Source organism: Aedes aegypti, chromosome 2 (genome assembly GCF_002204515.2).
Source record: "Aedes aegypti strain LVP_AGWG chromosome 2, AaegL5.0 Primary Assembly, whole genome shotgun sequence".
Taxonomy (NCBI): domain Eukaryota; kingdom Metazoa; phylum Arthropoda; class Insecta; order Diptera; family Culicidae; genus Aedes; species Aedes aegypti.
Window position 1 is genome coordinate 182,836,864 of NC_035108.1, and position 23,908 is coordinate 182,860,771.

General features: G+C 37.0%; 1 protein-coding gene across 2 annotated transcripts; it reads left to right on the plus strand.

Moving 5' to 3' along the window:
* Nucleotides 1-1,711: 1,711 nt before the first annotated feature.
* Nucleotides 1,712-23,211, plus strand: LOC5573290 (peroxisomal membrane protein PEX14). 2 transcript variants are annotated; one of them, XR_002500202.1, is made up of 6 exons: nt 1,712-2,178; nt 2,249-2,575; nt 22,078-22,301; nt 22,363-22,563; nt 22,632-22,777; nt 23,039-23,211. XR_002500202.1 is itself a non-coding variant. In XM_001654453.2 (5 exons), exons 1-5 carry the CDS (start codon nt 2,083-2,085, stop codon nt 22,636-22,638), a joined length of 855 nt encoding a protein of 284 aa, XP_001654503.1. In that variant the 5' UTR covers nt 1,712-2,082; the 3' UTR covers nt 22,639-22,791. The 2 variants fall into 2 exon arrangements, 1 of the variants encoding a protein (XP_001654503.1); XM_001654453.2 differs by lacking the exon at nt 23,039-23,211 and having other exon boundaries at nt 22,632-22,791.
* The last annotated feature ends 697 nt before the right edge of the window (nt 23,212-23,908 follow it).

Genomic DNA, 23,908 nt, shown 5'->3' on the forward strand with positions numbered 1-23,908 from the left:
TTTTAGTACCAAACGCTTAAGTTTAGGGCAGAAACACATGTTTACTCAATTTTTAATTGATTTTCATTGGTTTAAGTACAAAAAATATTTTTTTTATGATTTTGTCACACCTTTTGGTTTAAACTCAAATGTTGGGTATATTTTGTTTTCCGTGTCCCTTCCGAAATGTCAGATAGGAACAACCCCAGTGTTCAAACTATATGCCTTGTGGCATTTTTGTCGAAAAAGTGAATGTCAAACAAGATCACAAGTGTCAAGGTTCATATTCGAAACCATTTTTAAAATTGAAGTTTAAAAATGTTATAGCCGTTATTTGAGCTGGAAAACTTGCTATAGTAGTTGCAATAACATGCTCTTTTGTATTATTAAATAAAAACAAGAATTCATTAAACATTTTAGGACCCAATTACACTATCTCGATTGAGTTGTCAACGAATGAAAGTGAACCAAAAGTGAATCGACAAGCATGTTATAGTTCATGCTGGCGAACCGGTTCCGCTTTCCGTTGCCGTTCCGCTATCATTGCGTTTGGGCCTTTAGGGTTACCATCCGTCCTGATTTAGCAGGACATGTTCTGATTTTAAGATTCTTTTTAGGCGTCCTGATTTATTTTTCATAATTCAAGTTTTGTCCTGATTGGCGAACATCGTGGAATGTCAAAGATATTTCGAATTAGGCAAAGCTATCCTAATTAACCCCTCTACCGGCTAGAGTATCATCGTACCTGCCACACGATATACGAATGCAAAAATTGCAACTTTTGCAAATAAAGTTCTCTGAAAGGAACACTAAGCTGAGAAGCAGGCTCTGTTCCAGTGAGATCGTAATACCAAGAAGAAGAAGATTATTCATTAATAATTGGTTCTGTCTCAATGTTTGGTATTCCCTTCAATATCGGATTGTGGATAGTCAACTGTATTACCATATAAAAGCAAAAATATGTTCACATTAATACACTTTAACCTCTGCCTCAGGAAAAGGTGATTAATATTTTCTACCGAGCCTGTTATATATATTTTTTTAATTTCTCATCGTAATAGGCTGTTTTTCATCACGCCAATCTGTCATGAAACGGCCTATTTTCCTGCACTGAAGTATGCAGTGCGGGAATAGTCATTACGCAACTGAAAACAGTGCTGTAATGATTCATTACGCAACGCTTTATCATTACGCAACAGTTTTGGGTTGCGTAATGAATCATCACACAACAATTTTTCAAAAATTGTAAAATGGTGGTGATACATTCTGATACAATTTCTGATACCATCAAGTGGTCTTCTACGAAATTGCAAAAAATGTTGTACGTAACTCGTTGCAGAATTCGATTTTTACAGCATTTGTCGTAATTATCCTACTCGGCTAGCCTCGTAGGATAAATTTACGACTCGTGATGTAAAAATCATCATTCTGCAACTTGTTCCGTAAACTACTATTAACGGTCCATTACTAGCTCTGATACCCTAGAGTAGACGGTTCCGTGCAGACTAGAGAGTCGTAACAGCGTTATGATTTGTAGATTTGTCAAATGAACGTCAGTCACTTTTTAATGGTGTTTATTTTTCGTTGGAGGCACACATTCACCCCGGATGGAAAATTTAATTCAATGTATGTTGCGATTCGGCCTACAATTAATCAATGTCAATTTGACATTGGTCCTACAGCGCTATAACGAAACCGTAGCGCTTCACTGCAAAACCAAAGAAATCATCGATTCCATTTCAAGCCCCAACAGTCGACCGAGAAAAGTTTTCGTTTTTGTAAAGTTTCTTGTGTAATTAATGCAAAAAGTGAAATAATATTGATTAATTTATTTGTGCAATTGCTAAGCTAGGTGATGTTAATGTAAACGACAAACCACTCCAAGTGTAGTTCCAGTATCCAAGCATTAGAATCCTAATCTCATAAGTGTACCAATTGTTTTGACCAGCTTCCTTGTGTATAATTTGATTTAATTCACTCGGCTGATAAGAGAATAAAAGGATTTAGAAGATTGGACAAGCAGACTTTTGTTTGTCTGTGTGTAAAACCTAGAAGAGGCCTGCTCAAACGTCATCCAAGATTAATCTCTCAGTCGAAATCAATATGAGCGAGAGCCAGGAGTCTCCACCGGGTGGCATGGAAGGCATTCAATCTGCTGATCCACCTGCACCTCCTCTGGTACCACCAAGGGAACATTTGGTAAGCTCAACGAAGCATTATTTAATTCCATTTGAAAGCATTATCATATGGGTTTTGCTCTTGTGCCTAGATTACCACTGCGATTAAGTTTTTGAACAATCCAAATGTAATGCGCAGTGCCATCACCCAGAAGCAGTCGTTCCTGCGGTCGAAGGGCCTGACGGAAGAGGAAATACAGCTTGCCTGTGAACGGGCAGGAGTGTTCACCAAAGATCCCAACATTCACAGTCAGACGGTGATCAGCATGGGAGTGGACACTTCTGGTGGTCCAGCCGGATTCTCAAAAGCCAATTACGTCATCCAGTCCCACCAGTCGTGGTTCGGCCGGGTCAAAGACATTCTCAGCTCGGTGGCTCTCGTCAGTGGACTCATGTACAGTGTCTATCTCTTCTACAAGGTATCCAAAAAAGCTTATGTTGTTCAGAAAAATATGCACTCCGGTGTTTGCCGGTAAAGTTTGGTGGTGGTGGCGATTGGTTTGTGTTGCTTGTTTAGTTAATACTGATTTGCTTTTTAAGTTCTAGTAGGTACCTATATTAAGCTTCACTTGTAAATAAAGTTTCTGTACTGTGGTCTACTTAAAAGATAATTTCATTTTGGAAAAAAATCACTCAGTAAAATTACAGGTAAACGACACAGTTTCACTTCACGCAAATAATCATGTCTACATATTTTATTTTTGGAATATTTTTGAACGAACTAAATGAAACAATGCGAGATACGTTTTCTTGAAATTGACCAAATCATAAAACATATAGAATATAAGTACCGTCAGAGCACCAGTGGCTGCTCTGCCCCTATTTTCGCTCACTAGCATAAAAATTGATTTTCATGTGAGAATGCTATCTTTTTTGCATGTCTATCTTCTTGCAACATCAACGACTTTGAAATGAAGCCATCTGACATATTTTTTATTTATTAAAATAGTTCTTTATATATGAAATCCTTCCAGTAATTTTTGTGGACATGCAGAGTGGACCGTCCCTTATTTTTCGAAAACGTGAAATGTTATAAGTTCGTCATTGTAAAGTGCTCGTTTTGGTAAGAAAAAAAAAATAGGTAAAATTTGGAAGTCCCTACGTGGACGCTAAGTAGTCCCCCAAAGGCCTTAAAGGTATCAGGTGTACATGATTCCCGTGCACAAATCGAGCTCGCTGCTCTAGTGCATGCTTCGTGAGTACGAAAAGCCACTAGTAACAAGTTACCCTGCGCGCGATGATAGTGAGCATAGAAGTTTGTTTTCTTTGTAGTTGTTAATTTTATGCTAGCGTGCACTGTTATAAAGATGTACATAGTATTAAATATTATTTTAGTTAGTTAGTTCCGATCAATTTGTCAAATCTGGTAAGAATAACATCTTTTTCCTTTAGTGTCAACATTTACCCAAATACGTGGTTCTGACCAAACAAATAACTTGTTTTAAACAATGAAAATCTATTGAACAAAGGTAGTTGATATAACATTCATAATTACAAAGGAAATAAACTTTTTTGCAATTCCATTGTAAATCAATCAACTTTTCATTGAGAAGTTGATCAACATAACAGCCTACTTTTCCTACTGAAAAAACAGTGCTGAAAAGTGCTACTTTTCAGCACTCTTTTCGGTGCTGAAAAGTAGAACTTTTCAGTACTGTTGTGGTAGGCATCAACCGAACAACCCAGTCTCTTCATGCTATTTGTGCTTATTTGCGCGGCGTGTGAGTCGAGACGAGTCGTTCTCACCTCGGGTGATGTGAGGCGACTATTAATGTTAATCCAATGGGAGCGAGTCGACAATCGTCCCTCATTCGACTCGTCTAGCCTCACATGCTGCGCAGAATAAGCATAATTGCATCTGTTTCTCCGACAGGGTCTGTCCATTAACCACGTGATCAGTTTTTTTTTGTGATTCCAGGCCACCCCCTTCCCGCTCGTGGTGATTTGTCCATACACAAATTTATAAAATTCGTATGAACCGTGATTATTGGCCAGACCCTTCCTCTCCCCATGAATTACCATGTGATTTATGGACGACCCCACACAGGCTGGCGATTCTGATTCGGAATCGAATAGTCCAACATTTGTGCTGTGCTGTCTTACCTGATATCGATGGGAGCGTGAAAACTTGTGACATTTATGGGTAGAGGTCTTGGTAGAGGTACACTATATCACAGCCTACGTGATTGAAAAATACTGAATTGATACTACGTATGGATGTGTGCCAATGTGAGTTCTCTTGAAATGATTGTTTGTGCTTTTAGAGTTCATCCAGTTGAAATTGCATTTTTCGAAATAGCGAAAAATGTTGTAGGCAACTCGTTGCAAAACTCGATTTTTTCAGCACTCGTTGTATTTATCCAACTCGGCGAGCCTCGTTGGATAAATGTACAACTTGTGCTGAAAAAATCATCATTTTGTAACTTGTTGCCTAAATAACTATTATGATGACTATCAACGCGTACAGGAGAATGTGTAACTAGTGGCTTTTTGTACCCATGTTGCGTGCACAAGAGCAGCGAGCTCGATTTGCGCACGGGGGTCATCTACACCTGATACCTTCAAGGCCGTTGGGGGACCACTTAGCGTCCTCGTAGGGAATTCAAATTTTTTCATGATTTTTCTTACCAAAACGTAAGTACTCGTAAGTACAACGACGAACTTATAACATTTCACATTTTCGAAAAATAAGGGACGGCCTAATGCAGAGGTGAACACGATCTCCAAATAGCAAAGTTACGCATTAATATTCCTTCCCCCGATCCCACCTGAATTTAAGGACGTGGCCGACGCCGTCAATGATTCTGTATAAAAGACGCATTTTGTACCAATACAACTTTTGAAGGGGGGCACTCTGAGAAATGACAAGAGGTTGCCCCGTTGAGATTTTTCAGAAAAAAAGTCCGATTTTCGTGAGTTATGTCAAATTAATAGTTTTAGTTTATTTTATTTTATTTTATTTTATTTTATTTTATTTTATTTTATTTTATTTTATTTTATTTTATTTTATTTTATTGATGTACAAGGGGGTCAGGGGCCAAGTCTCCAGCATAAGTTTAAAAACTCACACCTTCCATAATACACCGGGGGTTTTGGAGTTTGGGAAGTAGGCAACGCAACATCTTTGACCAGAAGGTTCTTTAAGTTTTGCTTTTACTCTAGACTTCCCCTACACGTATGAATGATGCAAGGTCGAAAGAACATGAATCAGTCATACATATAACGGTAGTGAAGTGTTTTGCCTAAGGATATGTGAAAGGAAGGATTTTGTGTGGTGTTTTGTAAATCGCTCTGTGGAACAAATTTGTTATTAGTTAAATAATAAGTTCATTTGATTTACCTTTCAATTAGTATTCAATGATTACAGAAACTTTATACTTAACAAAGGCGTGGAGTGCAGCAAGCTAGGTGGGCGGATCAAGTGCGTATCGATTTGGCGAGCGTGGGGCAGAACCGAGGATGAAGAGATGCGACCGCAAACCGACGTTTTCTCGGCCATTACGCTGCCATGATAAGAGATGCCTTTCCTCTTCGATGAATTATTCTTCGAAGCGGGTTAGATATGAAAACAAGGATAAAGAGAGAAGGAATGTTAGTGATTATTACATGCTTTATGGCAGTATTGGCGTACATTGAAGTCATACAAAATTCGCTCTTTGGATTCCCACAATAACAATCCCTGAAACTAATGATAAACAACAAAAAATGAATCCAAAAGAGCGAGAACCTTGATGTTTCAATGTATGACAATCCAGCTTTATTGCATGTGAGAAGTTCTTGGTGATATTCTCACAACGGCCATTCAGAATGGTTCGACGGATGTAGATAAAAGATCATTATGATAAAATTAACGCGACGACATGTTAGTAAACTCAAAACGATAATTATATTTACAACTGTTAATTTAAATAGCTAAGCTAAGGGTCGGTTATTGCATATAACTTTATAGATAAGCAGCAGTAAAGCACGAACGCGAATCCATCCCATCTTCAAATGCACAACACTTCATTCTGGAATTTTAGAACGTCCATGTTGTAACTTGTTCACACAAGAAATCTGCCTCGACCGAGTTGGCAGAACGCGCCCATACCCCTTTCTGAACCAAAGGACAGGGAACTAATACCATAATACCTTAATTACAAATACAAAAGCTACTTCTATGTTATTTCCACTACTACGCTCACGATAATTATGTTATGATCGTTAGAATAAAAACGATAGAGGTTACTACTACATAACAGAAATACTACCCAAAGAACGTTATTGTCGCCAGTGTTGGTGTGATAAATGCAAAGTAGTGCAAAAATGCGTAGAGGATTAAATAAGTTATTAATTACAGCATTTTGTTCAACAATATTATATTGAAAGATATTTCAAAATGAAACATTTCAGTAACAGCAGTGCCATCAGTTTTCTAATTATTATACATATATCAGTAATATTACTAAACTATCTCTAACACCGCTACAACCTACCTTACTAAATAACGCAATACCGTAAAATGCCGTAATTCAGAACATTTTGGAATATTTCTCAAAAATCGGAAATTATTGTTAATGACAATTTTAATTGGAATTATTATGCATTACCAGCATATACAAATAGCGGTATGGACAAATTTCAAAATTTTTCTTAAATTTCGATTAATTTTGGACCAAATATGCGGATTTAGGCGATGCGCTGAATTACGGCACCTTACGGTATTACTAAGGTAATAATTACTACATTGTTAGTAAACCTAACATAAATGTTTATTTTCAATGACCTGTGAGACGCAGAGATCACCCGCACCCACTCTTGCGCCTCGTGGTCTACTGAAAAAGATTTATGTATATTGAACTAATACTACTATTAGAAATAGTGCTACTGATGAAGGTGATCGTTGGTTTCCCAGTCTTGTTAGTGATTTGAGTGTTAGTAGAGACTGGTAGTGAGCCCTGCCGGTCCCTCCAGCATTACGCGTAGTTATCTGGTGTTAGATCATGCGACAGTAACTAAACTCATGCTGAAGGTGTGATAAATCAAGTGTAAAATATATTAAAGCATTGAAACACATGTCATTATTTAATTTAAAACTATTAGACTAGCTTACATTTTATAAGTTATAATTACGATTATTTTCGCGATCAATATATTAGTATTAGTATATTTCACAATATCAACAATATGCAATCACTTGATAAATCACCGTCAATCCCATCACCTAAGGGCAGGGATGTCAAATTAATAGTTTTAGTTCAGCATAATTTAAAAAAAAAACATAGTTTGTTATATTTTTTGCAGATCCCTTGGGGTTCAAGCTATCTGAAAAAAAAGCATTTAACTGTTTGTTTTGCATTAAAAATTTTCACACTAATTTTTTGAACGAGCAAAAACTTTAATTTTGTTTTCTATTTATTTATTTATTTCGTCAAGCATAAGTAGACTACATACAATAATCATAATCATTTCTTTCATACTATGGATTACTTCTATTGTCCTCAAGTCGTTTTTTAAGTTGCTCTTTGGACATATAGTAATGCCAATAAATTCGCAATGCACATCATACTAACGCATCATACCCGCATTAATCCGTTTTGAGCAGAATTTGTTATGTATAATTTTTCTGCAATTAATTTTCTTGTTCTTTATTGCTGAGAGGAGGGTGTATAGAAAATTGAGAGAGAAATTCAGCTGAGTCTACACGGTTCGAAATAATGTTGTTGATGAAGAGAATCATTGCGATTTCCCGGCGTTGCTTAAGTGTTTCCAAGTTGATGAGCATGCAGCGCACGGTGTGCTAGCACACTTATTATCGAACTTGCATGAACCGCCGATTTTTTTTTTCACTAAAAGTTCGCCTTGGTAGTCGAAAAAAGTCTGTAGTACATTGAAAAATCTTTCACCGGCAAAAAATTGAAAAAAGTTGTTTTTTTTTTTGTATTTTTGACCTTCTTCCATTCATGGGTGTATTGGAAAATGAAAGAGTTACACTAATTATGATACATTTTAACCGTTCAAAGACCAATTTGATATATTGTGAACTCGAATAAGTTATAAGATGTTCCAAATTGATTATTTATTCTACCTTCACTCACACAATATGACCAGCCCATGGTAGTATGCTGCATTTTATATTATAAAAAAACTGTTCATATTAGGACAGCTAGGTTGCCGGTATCAATAAAAGATGATCTAATAAATAATAATAAAGAAAAGTCCAATAGATTCTTATTGGATCAAAACAAAGATTTTCAACTCTTTTACAAAGGAAAAATATGATAAGAGGTATAAAATTATACATGTTGCAGTAATTTGGACAGTACTCCAGTTGTAGACGTTCGTGAAAGAGATGCAAAGTTGCATAAGCTGAGCATTTTTCCTCGTAGCAGGTTGATGCGTTTAATAAAAATGCGTTTGGTACGTAAAAATACATTTATTTTTAAAATTTTGCTCACATTAATTAATCCAGTGCTGCAGTAGTCTGCCTATCTGATAATGTAGATCATCTTGATGCTTTCAGAACAAAACACGAGCCGAAAAACATGAACAGAATTATTTAAACGCCTTAGGATTACAAAAAAAAAAACAGTTTTTTAATAACTCCATGGCTCTACCTAGAAGAATGCTTGAAAAGGTCAAACATATAGATCAACATGTATTGAAAACTCCTCAAAAAATATCAAAACTAAAAACAGTACGCTTTGAAGAAACTTCTGAGGGTTTAAGGACTCACAAATCGAGGATACTTCTATTAATTTCAAGGCATATAAAACTCTAGTAGTACGTTGTTTCAACCTAACTTAGAAAAGATCCGCAAGCTGAAAATAAGAGTTGTAACGAACTACATGTTTTATATTTTTGGAGGGATCATTAGAGTATGTTTAAGAGAAACACTAATTAAATTTTAACACTTTAATTCATTTTTTAAGTTCTAATGAAGCTAAGAACTCGGATATTGAAAAAAAAAAAAAAATGCTGTAGCCTTAAGGCTAACAAAGCTTCATTGTCGGAATCGAGAAAACTTAATGATTAGAGGAACTATAACTGTTCATGAGCTGATAATTACAGTCGATTCCTCATCAAATCCCGATTTTTTTTTTCGTTTAAATGTTCAACATAGAGAAATGTAGACAAATTTATCGTGATTTTAAATGGCCAAATTTTTAAAACAAAAGTTTATAATCACAATCATTGAGAAATTATAGCATGCGGGCCATATCACATTACCATTTAAAATCCGACCGCGGGATGCATAAAACTCTATCGAGGGTCTTATGCGCCCTACCTGCCACCATTTGATGATAACTGCATTACTGGAACAAAAGCTAGAACTAATTTTTCGAGTCAACTCCATTTTGGAATTTGGAAAATCTCTGAGAGACGATCTTAAATAGCACATATCGTTTTTATCAACAATATAGGTTTTATTTCACTGTCCAAAAAATTGGTGTATCCGCAACCATTGGTTGGTTGGTTTGACTTTATTAACGAGATTTTTAGCCCTGGGCTAGTTCATCTCGGGACCAACGGCTTTACTTCCCTTCCGAAGGAAGTCGTCACTATAACTTTTAACGTCATAAGTGACTATGTCGGGGATGGGATTCGATCCCAGGTCCTCGGCGTGAGAGGCGAGTGTTCTAACCACTACACCATGTCCGTCCCCTCCGCAACCATTGGTAACGGCACTCTGATTGTTCATACGAATGTTTTATATTCTTCGTGGAAATTTTCAATCAGGTTTGTAAATGTAATTGTATATTTTCATATTTTCCTTCTATTCCGAAAAAACTTCATAATTTGTTAATAACGAATCCTTTCTTCTTCTTTTTTTTTCTGGCGTTACACCCCAACTGTGGCAAAGAATGCTTCCAATCAAAAATTGCATGACTTGTATCATTTAGGAGAATTGGTAACATTGACAATATTGATGTGTTGTAGAATGTTCACTATTTATTTACGGTACCGTGGGGCAAGTGAGTAATGGATTTCACATAGTTGGGATTCTTCAAATTCTAGAGACCTTAAATTGAAACAAATGGGGTCGCATATATTTTTTAGCTTGACTCCCACCAAATACAAACAGTATGTTTAATTTGATTTTTATATAAAACTGAAGAAAAAAGTACAGTAAAAGTTTTTAAGTCTTTAAGTTTTTTTGTCTTCTTACTTTTCACTTGCCCCATAAGTGGGGCAAGTGAAAAGTTTATCGTTTTGAACAATAATTTCAAAAACTAACAGTTATATTTACGATTTCTATTACCTTTAACATTTGTTAAGGCGTCCCAATGAACAATAACATAAGTAACATGTAAACAAAGAGAATTTTATTATTGTCACTTGATTTTTTTTTCGGTTCAGTTATGTTTGTTGAAATAAATCGACAACATTATAACTAGAGGGTCTTGTCCCGGGAATCCCGGGACAAAAATCCTGGGAAATCCCGGGATCTAAAATATCCCGAATCCCGGGATATTTTCGAAAATCCCGGGATTTCCCGAAATTGAGTGTTGAACTAGAAAATATTGTTGGATTATTTTCAAATAATGACACAAAACATGGCATGTTTTTTTTGTGACTGTTGATGCAAGAGTGTATTTATGTTATTACATTTTGCTTACTCAATAAGCGTTATTATTGAGGTTCATGGCCAATTATGCTGGTATGTTAGTAACATAGTTTTCAATAAACTCTGGCAGGTTTCTTTGCGGTTCGTTCCATTTGTCAACAAATGCATTGGTGATTGAATTTTCCTATTATTGGATCCTACTAAAATTTTATCGATGACATTTTAGTTTCCCGTAACTGTTTTAGATTGCCGGTATACCTTACACTTTTCCAGGTCTAACCTTCCTGCGGCTAATTCCATATGTCACAATAATGTAAATAAGTTGCTTAAGGTGATTATAAAACAAAGCCAAACCTCGAATTTTCAAGTGCACAAGACGAGGGAATCTGACAACAGCTCGCGTTGAAAACCAATCAAATTGCTTGCTTGCTGGTGGTGACCAATGGGATAGATTTTCAACGCGGAGCGCTGTCTGGTTCTCGAGTCTTGTGCTCTTGAAAATTCGATGTGTGGCTTCGTTTCATAATCACCTTAACCATGAGAGTAGATTTTGGTAAAATTTGAGAGTGTAACACGATTGATTTTCGTTTCAGGGGTCTATTTTATAAGTTGAGTCGATCAAAATGACTCGACTGGAGTCACTGTCGACCGAAAAATTCGCTCGACTCAGCTCTGTCACTCGAGTTTTTCGACAGTTGTCACTCTATGTGACTGGAGAGTTCTGTTTGATCTTTCGACCTTGACGCTTGCTCCTACGAGGGCGAGCGACGGAGGCAGGATCAAACATGTCGCACGTCGGTTTAGTAAGTGAAAAAGTGGCGTGATCGGTTAGTTCGGTTAGAGTAAGTGAAAAGTGCCGCGGTCGGTTAGTTCTGTTTGATCTTTCGACCTTGACACTTGCTCCTACGGGGGCGAGCGACGAGGGCAGGATCAAACATGTCGCGTGTCGGTCTAGTAAGTGAAAAAGTGGCGTGATCGGTTAGTTCTTTTTGATCTTTGACCTTGACGCTTGCTGCTGGGCAGTGCGTCAAGAAAGCCAAGTTTTTTTTTCCTTTTCGGGTCGCGCGCCTTTTTTTTCTGAGTGCTTTTATATAGCCGAGCAAACGAGTAAGGTTGAGAGTGGATTGTGGCTGCACAGTGAAGGATAAAGGATCAATTGGTGAGCTCGTTTCATGCTACTATTTCTAATCTATAAAATATGTATGACTGCACATTTAATCGTTACAATTGTGGGACGTTAATAAGAATTTTCAACAAACTATGAATTGTTCGTCACTGTGAGTGTCGACACAAACTCTGATTCATGAATTATTTATGTTTCACATTTTTTTATTTTCAGAACACCCCTTTTTACCTTTATTTTTGTAATTAAAAAAAAAAAAACTTTGAATGGTTCGACACTACAAGTATAGACTTGCGAAAAGTTCACTTTATTCAACAAACCTTGGATGGTTCGCCACTGTAAGTGTCGGCATAAGAATAAGAGTGTTCTATGATGTTTCAACCAATCAAATGTTTTGTTTCTTTTCAAATAAGTAAAATATAATAACACATGCTTTCGTCCTGACAGCTGTAGGAATGTTACATTTAGGTATTTGTTCAACAAACTTTGAATGGTTCGTCACCTCAAGTGTCGGCATAATTTTCCACTACATAGAAATTGTCCATATCAAATGAAAATATTATATTTACAAAAAAGGATGTATATATCTCACAAATCATTATTTATCATGATCTAATCGCTTATCAAAGTGAATCCTGTGACCCAACGATCCTTCCCATTAACAAACATCCCTCCCAGTAACCTTTGTGGAGATGCAGAGGCAAACACGGTCTCCAAATAGCAAAGGTTACACACTAACATTCCTTCCCCCAATCCCACCTGACTGCAAGGACGTGGCCGGCGCCGTTATTGACCCTGTATAAATAGAGGCACTGAATTATGCACATTGAAGAAGATTATGGCCAATCCCAGCCAAACTTCTAGTTGATTCTTTGTGCATTTTCACTGACTTCGGTCAATCACGGAATAGCAACCATTGATATGTGTAGTCAGTCTAAGCTAAGCTAAGCTAAGCTAAAGTTGTCACGCTATGTGACTGGACTACTATGGGAGTCGACGGATGACATCTGAAATATGCATGCTTGCTTTGATCGATAATGAATACAGACGAGTCACATTAATCTGCTCGATTTACAAAATAGGCCCCTCAAACTGCCTATAATAAATGACGTCGACTACAGATAGGTTGAAATATTGATGAGAAATCTAAGATAGCATTGTTTTTGTTCATTATAATTTGGTTCTAATGAAACTGCTCCATTAAACTAAAAATTTCTTAAAAATCCAGTCCGACCATTCTATAGCCATTTTGGATGCATTTAATTTTTGTCCCGGGATCCCGGGAAATCCCGGGATTTTTAAAAATAAAATCCCGAATCCTGGGATTTTTTTGAGTACGGGAAACAAGACCCTTTAATTATAACTGCAACATTTCCAATGTTGATTCTTACATCATGGGACAGAAATTGCATTTCTGCTCTGTAGAATTTCCACCGCTCGTTATTAGTTTTTAAGAAAATCGGATATGGTGCGGATAACTCTTCGAGAGAAATCAAACGGGATCCTTCAATAAAGTATTTAGAATTTTTTCATGTGGATAAACATATACAGTGGTCACACTATTATGGGTCACATAGTCACGATTATTAGTCACTCTCTTCCACATGCGATTCAAATGGAAACGACCCATTATAGTGGGTGACTCATAATAGTGTGATATCTGTACCACATTTTTTTTTTATGTTTTTACTAGCTTTACATAGACATTCCACAGATTTCCTTGCGTTCTCTTATATAAGAACTTTTCAATTAACGTCTTCCTTCGGCTGTCCGAAGTAAGCATATTAATATCGTAATACTTGGCAACCTTTTTTTTAGAGAAGTTCCATGATTTGGCAATGATAAGAGCTTTTAACGCTTTGAGTATAGTGTTTCTTGAATTATCAGTACGTTCTGTTGTTCTATGATAATTGCGAAACTTGTATACTTATAACTACCTAAAGAGAAAACACCAATTCAATATCTAATGAGAAACTTTTCACTTGCCCCACGTGATTAGAAAATTGGTGGTGTTTCAATTTAGTTAGTTTTAGGTCTATGTCGGATTATTTCTTAAATTTTTTTATTGCGGTTTAAAACTATCAGAGGGGACAACATAAAAGTGGTACTGAAAATTATTTTCCGTAACTTTTTTCCGCTGAAAATATTAAAATAAGATTGCACGTCGCCATCTTGTTACGGAGTGATAGTTGACAGGCTAACAATCTTTCGCTCTATTATGTAATTATGGCTGAAAAATCTCGGAAATCTTTTACCTATTGTAATGTTCTCAATGGCCTCAAAGGTTTGCGCATGAGTTTAAAACGTTAATTCACATATTCAGTAAAATATACCAATTATTTTCACTTACAACATTTACCCACTTGCCCCGCGGTACCTTATATAAAAAAAAACGAACGATAGAATACGACATACTGCGATGGGCTGGTCATATTGTGGTAGTGTGAATACAATATATGCTCAATTTAAAACATCTTATAATTCATTCGAGTTCACGATACATCAAATTGGTCTTTGAGCGGTAAAAATTCATCAAAATTAGTGTAACTCTTTCATTCTCCAATGAACCCATATATGGGAGAAGGTCAAAAATATAAAAAAACGACTTTTTTCAAATTTTTGCCGATGAAATATTTTTTAATATGCTGCAAGCTTTTTTGACTACCAAGGCTAACTTTTAGTGAAAAAAGATCGGAGGTTCATGCAAGTTCGATAATATGTGTGTTCCAGCACACCGTGCAGCGTGCTTCATATGACGGAAGTGACTGTATCCAAATCAATTTCCGAAGGGCGTGTAGAAGGAATTGCTTCTGTACAGATTCTAGGCGTTCTTCGTGTATGACATGGTACGGGTTCCATTAGGTGACAGTATTCCAGAATTGGTCTTACATACAGTATTGGACAAAACATTTGCAACTTTTTCGATTTTCCATACAAAATGGTCAACTTTGGAGGCTCGGATCTCAGTTATTTGTGGACCGATTTGAATGAAATTTGTTTTTCAGACACTACTTGAATTGTATCAAATATTTTTGAAAGATTTTTCCAATCACGAGTTGAATAACAGTATGACTAATGTGATTTTGTTTTATAATTAACGTAACACGAAAAGTTGAAGGGATATCATTATTATATCTTCAGCAAAGTTGTAGATATAGATAATATGCACAAGTTTGCTAAAGACAGTTTATGTGTAGGGCTTTCCTATTTTCAGATAAATCATTTACAATTTTTCGTCAAAAATTGCACTTTAGTCAAACCGTTATTACTTTTAAGCTCGTAATTGGAAACATCATTAAAAAATATATGTTAAAATTCAAGTTATGTCTGACGTTCTGTGAAAAATTCATTCAAATCGGTCCACAAATAACTGAGACCCGAACCTCCAAAGTTGACCATTTTGTATGGAAAATCGAAAAAGTTGCGAATGTTTTGTCCAATACAATATACATACAATTACAATATAAAATAGTTTAATAGCATATGGGTCTTCAAAATTGTTACTGAACCTCTTAATGGAGCCAAGCATACTGTTTGCTTTATTTATTATGGAATTACAATGTTCTATAAAAGTGAGTTTTGAGTCTAGGATGACGCCCAATTCCTTAACAATTTTACACTACTACACTACTTGATTTCCGACACGAATGCACCCCCTACAGTCTCGTAAATTCACAAACAAACAACAATTACTTGATTTTCTAAAAATACTTCAACTGAAGGTGTTACATGTTTTCGACTAAATGCTATTGAAATACATTTTTTGGCATTGAGTTGGAGTAGACTTTTTTGCACCAAGTGAAGAATAAGTCTATTTAATTCTGGAATTCTTCTGCTTCGCCAGAATTACTCACTTCCATGAAGAGCTTCATGTCGTCTGCATATATAAGAAATTTTATTTTTCTAAGTAATGGAAATATCATTTCCATACAAAATGCCAGAAGTGAACCTAAATGAGAACCTTGTGGTACACCAGAGGTTACAGAAATGGGTGCTGAGAATTAATTTTGAAAGCGCGCTATTTGTTTCTGATGTGATAGATATGACTGGATCCAATTCAGGAGTCCTGGCTCCATTCCTATTTTTTGCAGTTTGAAGATTAATGATGGTATGTCCATTCGGTCAAATGCCTTACTGAAGTCAGTGTAGAGGGCTGCTACGTGCTTGCCCTTGTCCATTGCGTTAGGAATGAACAATACAAATTCTAGCAGATTAGTCGGTCGGCTTTTAAAAAGCCATGCTGCATGTTGGTAATTTGATTTTTTACTTGCTGGAAAATGTTGTCGTTCACGAGAGATTCGAAGAGTTTAGGGATACAAGCAAAGATACAATAGATTTTTAAGCTTAAGCAATTTCGCGATAGTTCCGTATGTCTGATTTCGCACGATACGAGGATTCCCAAGCTTCTGAGAATTTATCATTATTCAGAGACATGTTGAAAAGGCGTTCTAAGGGAAGGGCAAGCTCTTCTTAAAGATTCTTGAAGAACACGAGTACAATGCCATCCGGTCCTGCTTCCTTAGATGCGTCCAGGTTTTTTTGTGCTGTGAAAATTTCTGGTTGTGTTCATCGAAATGCATTCGCGAAGGATAATTGCTACTTTTTAATTTAGTGTTCACATAACTAAAACAGTTTTAAGGACATGTTTTGACTTCAGATTCGACCTTACGATTATGTTCTTAATGTGCGGAGTTAATGGCTGAGTAGAGTTGGCTACATATGTCACGATAAATTTGTAGTTTCGTGGCAGTATTTTTTTATTTGTATACGTTGATATGCAGAGTTCCATGCTTATTTCATTATTATTCATAATCTCTACTATTGAGTTATAAAACCATATTAAAATTTGGTTTTCATGGTTTCCCTTAGAATCACTGATCAGTAATGGTGGTTAAGTTTCGAAGCCAACGTGTGTTTAATCGTTTTATAATGCAACATAAAAATGTGTGTTTGGTGAAACTCTGCGATACACTCGTCTTATAAAATTAGTGATTGTGAGGGTGCTAATAATGATGTTTGAAAAATGTATGGTGATGAAAATTTGAAAATGGCATTGGAAGTGATTGTGATAGTTCTGTTAATTATACAAATAATAATTATATAAACCATACTAGTTCAATAATGGCCATAATACATTTTGTACACTAATCTGTGGTATACGTGATAGTGTCGAAAATAAAAGTGTCGATAGTGAGTGATGAAATGAAATGGGGAATGAGGATCTTTTAGTTTCGTTCTTCACTTTAACCGCTCTAGTAGCTTTTCTGGCCTTATCATAGTTTGATAGTAGTCTGAGCTACTAGACCGCAAAACTACAGTAAGGGCTAATTGCTGCTAGGGTACAAAGTGACCATTTGAGCAACATTGCTTAGGAACGTCTGTGTGTTGAAGGCAACAGAGGCTTACAAAAGCAAATGCTAGGAAGTAGCTTAGGGCAGATTAAAAGTGCTAGTACTACCCCTATCGCTACTGACAAAAAAATATGTTTACTGTACATCCCACCACATTACTGGTACATTTGACAGAAATAATTTACTACAATCTGATTTCGACTACAAACCTGGTAAAATCAAGACCATGTCTGGTCTGCTGAAATTGCCGGTGCGAGCGCTTAAGTTAACCCTCCAAAGTGGTAGATTTAACCGCAGATTTTTTTGCGTGTAGAAAAGGGGTCAGGGGGATGTCTGAGCCAAGGATTGTAAGGCCATTTAACCGCAGACGTAGGGAAACTAGGTGTGAAAGGCGCCTCCGGGAAAATCGCGCCACCACAATATTTTCCAGATAAATTGTATTTTAGTCATGTGTGATCATTTCATACATTTCCCAATTTGCACATAAAATACTAAAAAAAATCTAAAACGGGAGTGGTGCCTTATACCCCGCTGTTTTGAATCGTTGACTATATTTTCGTTTTCTTTAAGGTGAAACATCTCGGAACATAAAGATGGCCGTCTTTATGAACCTAGTTTACGAATCCGTGTCGGTGTTTTTCAATGGTGATTTGGTTTTGAAAATATACCGATGTTCTGATCTTCTAAAACTAGAACAGTGTTTTGAAAACTACTGAAGAAAATAGTGCAAAAATATAGAGAAACAAAAAAATCATCGCGATTTGAATACTTTTTTGTTTTTGTGGTAAAAAATGAAGCTGCTAGTAGAGGGGTTAACCCTCTTTTTCCCATGGTAGCACAGGTGATCCACCTATTTTCGACGAACGCTAGCTAAACCGAATTGGTACGATTATCTCAATAATGATTGGAATACATTTATACGCTCATTTGTCTCAATAAAACAATAAAACAAATTTATAGTGATTTTGAATAATTTAGCTGATTTGCAAAAACTTTTGTTCAAACACTTTTCTTAGAAACGCCATTTTGACAATTAAATTGTCGAACAAAGCTGTGGGTGCTAATGTACATAGCCAAAATGAAAAGTGCACTATTGTTAGATGTTTCCTTCGCGAGATAAGTGCATTTAAAATTTTAGAACAATCTTTGCAATCTTGAAAGTTGGATTCAAAACTGTTTCACCTTAAATTTAGTTGCTTAGATATGTTTGCCTCAACCTAATTCCTTAGCCCAGCGGTGACGTCCGCGGCTACAAAGCAAAGCCATGCTGACGGTGTCTGTGTTTGATTCCCGGTCGATAATAAATCCTTGTTATTCGTAATGGAAATTTCCTTGACTTCATAGCTGCCGTGAATCGCAAGTCAGTCCCATCTGCATTTTCGTCAAAATTGAGTTGAGATCAGTTTTCAACATATCTTCCAATGCTCTTTCAGCTGCACTGATGACATAATAAAATTTGTTCGGAAAAAATAGGAAAAAACAGCAAGTCAAATTGTCCCATAAAACAACCGCACATTCATCAGGACCATCCATCTGCAGTGCTGTCGACAATCACCAAACAAGTTCACTCCTATGCAAGCGTCACAAGGAGTATGCCGGTGGAGATAGCGGACCAGCCTAGTGAACCCGATTTGTTCTCCGTAGAAGAATTTCTTATGCTTGCACGTGAATTATTTGCAAGACTGTCAACTTGCCAATCGAAGGCAGCGCAATTCTCAGTTCTGTCTGAACTCGCCCTAAAGCACGTCTACAATGTCCAACCATAATCTTCTCAAGCTAATGAATTGGAACAGCCGTTCCTTGAATAACAAAGTCGCTGAGTTTTTCAACTTTGTGGAATCCAACGACATCGATATCGCAGTGGTTACAGAAACCTGGCTACGTAGCCACAATTCGCTGTACAGTCCCAACTACTCAACAATTCGCATGGATCGCCAGCATGCTGATGCAGAACGCGGCGGAGGAGTCGCCATCTTCATCAAGAGGGGTATCTCTTTTACCCAGCTTGACCTATCCACGTCGATTATCGAGGCTATTGGAGTTTCAATCAACACCGGTACAACGCCAGTAAACATCGTAGCAGCATATTATGCCGGTTCGAATAGGAAAGCCCATCTTCAGCAGTTGAGGCGTGACATTCGAACGCTGACCAGCTTTGAAGTACCGTTCTTTGTTGTGGGAGACTTCAACTCTCGACACACAATGTGGAATTGCGCCACCACAAACAAAGCAGGAAAAATTCTCGTTCAAGAGTATGAATCATCTAACTTTTACATCCACCACCCGGATGAGCCAACGCGTCACCCGCCTGGGAGAGGAAGGCCTTCGACCTTAGACCTTATTTTATCAAATAATGTGATACAAATGTCGATCCCGGTAGTCCACACTGCGCTCTCGTCTGACCACCTTCCTGTAACATTTGAAATCAACAATATTACTCCAGCCACAGTCCCAGGTCATAGCATGCGATGTTACAATCGAGCAAATTGGACTCTCTTCGTTAGATCAATCAATGCCCAGATCGACCTGAATTCCGAACTTGTCAACCATCTAACCAACCGAGAGAACATTGAAGAAGCCATTTCTTTATTTGAAGACGTCGTTCTACGAGCTGAGGACGAAAGCGTTCCGATGGTTACGATCAACCATCACAAAGTATCTCTTCCAGAATCCACAAAGCTGCTAATTCGCCTAAGAAACGTACGGAGGCGTCAGTATCTGCGTACTCGTGACCCAATGCTGGGCACAATAGTGTCACAACTTAATGACACCATTCGAGAACAATGCTCTGAACACCGTTTCAAAAACTTCGAAAATATGATTAAAAACCTTGATAACGGAAGCAACAAATTTTGGAAGTTGAGTAAAAGTCTTCGCAATCACGTGAAGCATAGCCCACCTTTGAAGGTAAATGGTACACTAGTTGTGACATCCACACAGAAAGCTGAAACATTTGCAGCGACATTTGCAGCCGCACACAACAATCCACTCGTCGGTGACGACGCTACGTCAAAAGCAGTGGATGAAACCGTTCAAAGAATAGCCGCAGCCGATTGCGTTATTGAGCCATCTTCTCTGGTTAAGCCTAAGGAAGTAAAATTTATCATCAGCGCAATGAAATCCAAAAAGTCTCCTGGACTGGATGGCATCAGAAATATTATCCTGAAACATCTTCCTAGAAAAGGACACGTCTTCTTAACTAAGGTTTTTAACGCCTGTCTGAGACTGTCCTACTTCCCTGCGAAGTGGAAGCACGCTTCTGTGATTGCCATTCCGAAGGCCAACAAAAATATCACTTGTCCCGATAATTATCGACCGATCAGCCTGCTGAGCAGTATTAGTAAAATTTTTGAAAGAATTATTCTATCAAGGTTGAATCGCCATCTAGAAACCGATGTTATTGTCCCACACGAACAATTTGGGTTCAAACAAGGACACTCAACTGTTCATCAGCTTGTCCGGATCAAAAAAGAGATCAAGCGCAATTTTGCTGTGGGTAAGTCCACCGGTATGGTCCTGCTAGACGTTCAAAAGGCCTACGATTCGGTATGGCAGGAAGCTGTGGTTTTCAAACTGCAACAATCAAACTGTCCACTCTACATAGTTAAAGTTGTTCAATCGTTTCTATCCGCTCGAACATTTGAAGTTCAGGTCAACGGCTCGAGGTCTACTACCTACCAAATCCCCTTCGGAGTACCCCAAGGTTCGGTCCTAAGCCCTACGTTGTATAATGTTTTCACTGCCGACATTCTTATGGTTGACGGAGTTGTTTATGCTTTCTTCGCGGATGATACGGCCTTCCTAGCATCAGACAAGGATCCTGAAATCGTGGTGACCAAACTTCAACAAGCCCAAAATTGCCTGGAGGAATTTCAGCGAAAATGGAGAATTAAAATCAACGCAAACAAAACCCAAACTATCTTTTTCACGAGAAAAAGAGCAGAGCGCAATCTGCCAAGGTCTGTCGTTACAACCAATGGAGTGCCATCCGCTTGGGTAAACGATGCCAATTACCTAGGAGTAATATTCGATTCCAAACTTACTTTTGGTAAACACGTTAATAATGCAATCTGCAAAGTGGATAAAGCAGTTCGTTCCATGTACGCGCTCCTCAAACGTCGTTCAAAACTACATCTAAAAAACAAAATGCTGGTCTTCAAATGCATACTTCGCCCTATTATGCTCTATGGATCTCCAGTATGGGGCGACTGTGCCAAGTCCCATCGTAAGCGCATGCAGGTGAAACAAAATAAACTGCTGAAAATGATTCACAACCTCGACCCTTGGTACTCAACAGAACAGCTACATCGAGTCACAAAAATGGATACTATCGAAGAGTTTATTAGTCGAGCTACCAGGAGCTTTTCTAACTCTTGTCAACTATCAGCAAATCCTTTGATAGAAGAACTTTTAGCTTAGCCACTGTGATATTAGAATAGGAAACACTTAGATCTAGGGTTTTTTTGTGAACAGATTTTTCCCTATACTGCTTGACTTCAGACACCAAAACATTAAATTCCTATTATAAATAACATTGTCATTACGCAGCTGAAAAGTGATCCAAATCTCTGCAATTGTAACCGTTATAATTAATCAACACTGAAACTGATAAAATCGAATAAATAAAATGAATTGAATTGAATGAAAAATTGTCCCATAATGAAAAGTATCCGCATATCAGTCCCACTACAGAATTCCGCACACAGAATTTCTCAATGCCTACTTTTTACAGATGGGACTGACTTGCGATTCACGGCAGATAGGGCAAGAGTATGATCTACCGTAAGCCGAGTGCAAATTAATCACTAATTCACAACTGTCTGTTCCTTAGGAACTACGTAATTGTCAACCTAGTTTTAAACTTAGATCTCCTTGTTATACAATATTTTCAATTTACAGAAATTCATTGAACCTCTCATCTTCCGAGGCAAGAAGAAAAAACCGGTGGATGAACAAATTTCTGAACTGAACCAATCGGTGGAAGTGAAGATAGATTGTCTCAATTTCGAGTTGGTTAAAATCAAGGACGAACTTGCCCGGATACACCAAGCGCAATCTACTGCCAAAGAACTGACCAGCTTCAAATCTGACCTAGATTCCATCAAAGGTTTACTTTTGAATAGGTAAGCTTTCGAACAACATCTGTTGCCCCGAAATGTCTAATATTTTGACTCTTCCACACAGGAAACAATTTGCCTCGCCTATCCTACCAGTAATGCCGCCCTCTATCCCCGCCTGGCAGTTACAGGCTCAATCCTCCCAAGAGCGGGCAACGAACAGCGAAGGTGATCATGATAAGCATGACGATAACGACACGGGTTCCGGATCCGGTTCGAGTGAGAACGACGTTGTGTTAAAAAACAGCGATAGCAGTTTAGAAATAATGTAAGCTCAATGTTCACTGCCTCGTATTGAAAATTCTAACAACTGAGAAAACCGTTTTTTATTTTCAGATCTTAAGCGTGGAAGAATGTTACCAGATCTTGGGATGGTTTTAGTAGGATTGGTTTTAAATTTTGGTGGCTTGGGCGCAATAGCATAAGGAATACAGAAAGTCAATTCAGTTGGCAGATTTTTTAGTTAGACAATTTTTCAATTATTTCTCGCGTAACATTACTAAAGGACCTATGTACAAATGAGAGATTCTCTCATCTCTCGTTCTCTTTCGATTATAACAGTGGAACACTGAAGATTTTGGGAAGTTTTTCACTATAGATCGAAAGTCAATTTCCTTGACTAGCGTTTCATACAAAAAAACGCAATAGATGAGATTAATGTGACTCAGTTATTAATGAAAGAGAAAGTAAACAAAGAGAGCCTCTCAATGTTAGATAGGTCCTTTAGTAATGTTACGCGAGATTTGTTCAACATTGTAAGTTGATGTGTCGTTTACTACAACAAAAAAGTGTTTCAGAAGAAATTTAGAAAAAAAAGCATTTATTGCGTTCGACTGAAAACAAACGATTTTAAATGAAAGATTTACTTTGGACAATGCACATGGAAAAAAGTACTGAAATAAACTTGTAAAACTCATGAATGTTTGTATTATTTAGCTTAACCCTCTAATACCCAAATTTTTATTTTCAATCTAAACATCATTTTTCGTTATCTAAAATCGTTCTAAACACGTTTTGGGCAATGTTTTATTTTTATTTGCAAATTTATGAATTTCTATTTTTGATTTTTATAATTTTTATTTTTGAACATCCCTATCCTTTTTCATATTTTCTTGAAACCTCTCCTGATTACTGATTTTTGGCAATAATAAAAAATCACATTTTTACAATACTTTTGAAAATATATTTTTTTAAATTTTTTTCTGGAGCATATTTTATTTTCCGTGTAAGTAACGGAACAACAGGTTTGAAATTATTTCAATACCATCAGACTCTTCTTCCATGATAGGTTGATTGTAGAAAAATATTAGAGGTACGATTTTTTATATTACACGTTAAATTAACCCCAGGCATTTGTAGGTTATATAAGAATACAATTTTTCAAACATTTTTCAAAAATACAAAAAAGTTTCAAAAGTCATAAAAAACTTCCCTTATATGCGTGTTATGAGCCGAGGTTTAAGCCAAAAATAAAATCATTTCGATTTCCGAGCTACAAAAAAATACACAAAATAACAAAGTATACCCCGTCTAAAGGCGGGGTTGGGTATTAGAGGGTTAAATATCATACTCATACTTTGTCAAAAAAACTTGGGAGCAAAGCGTACAAATAT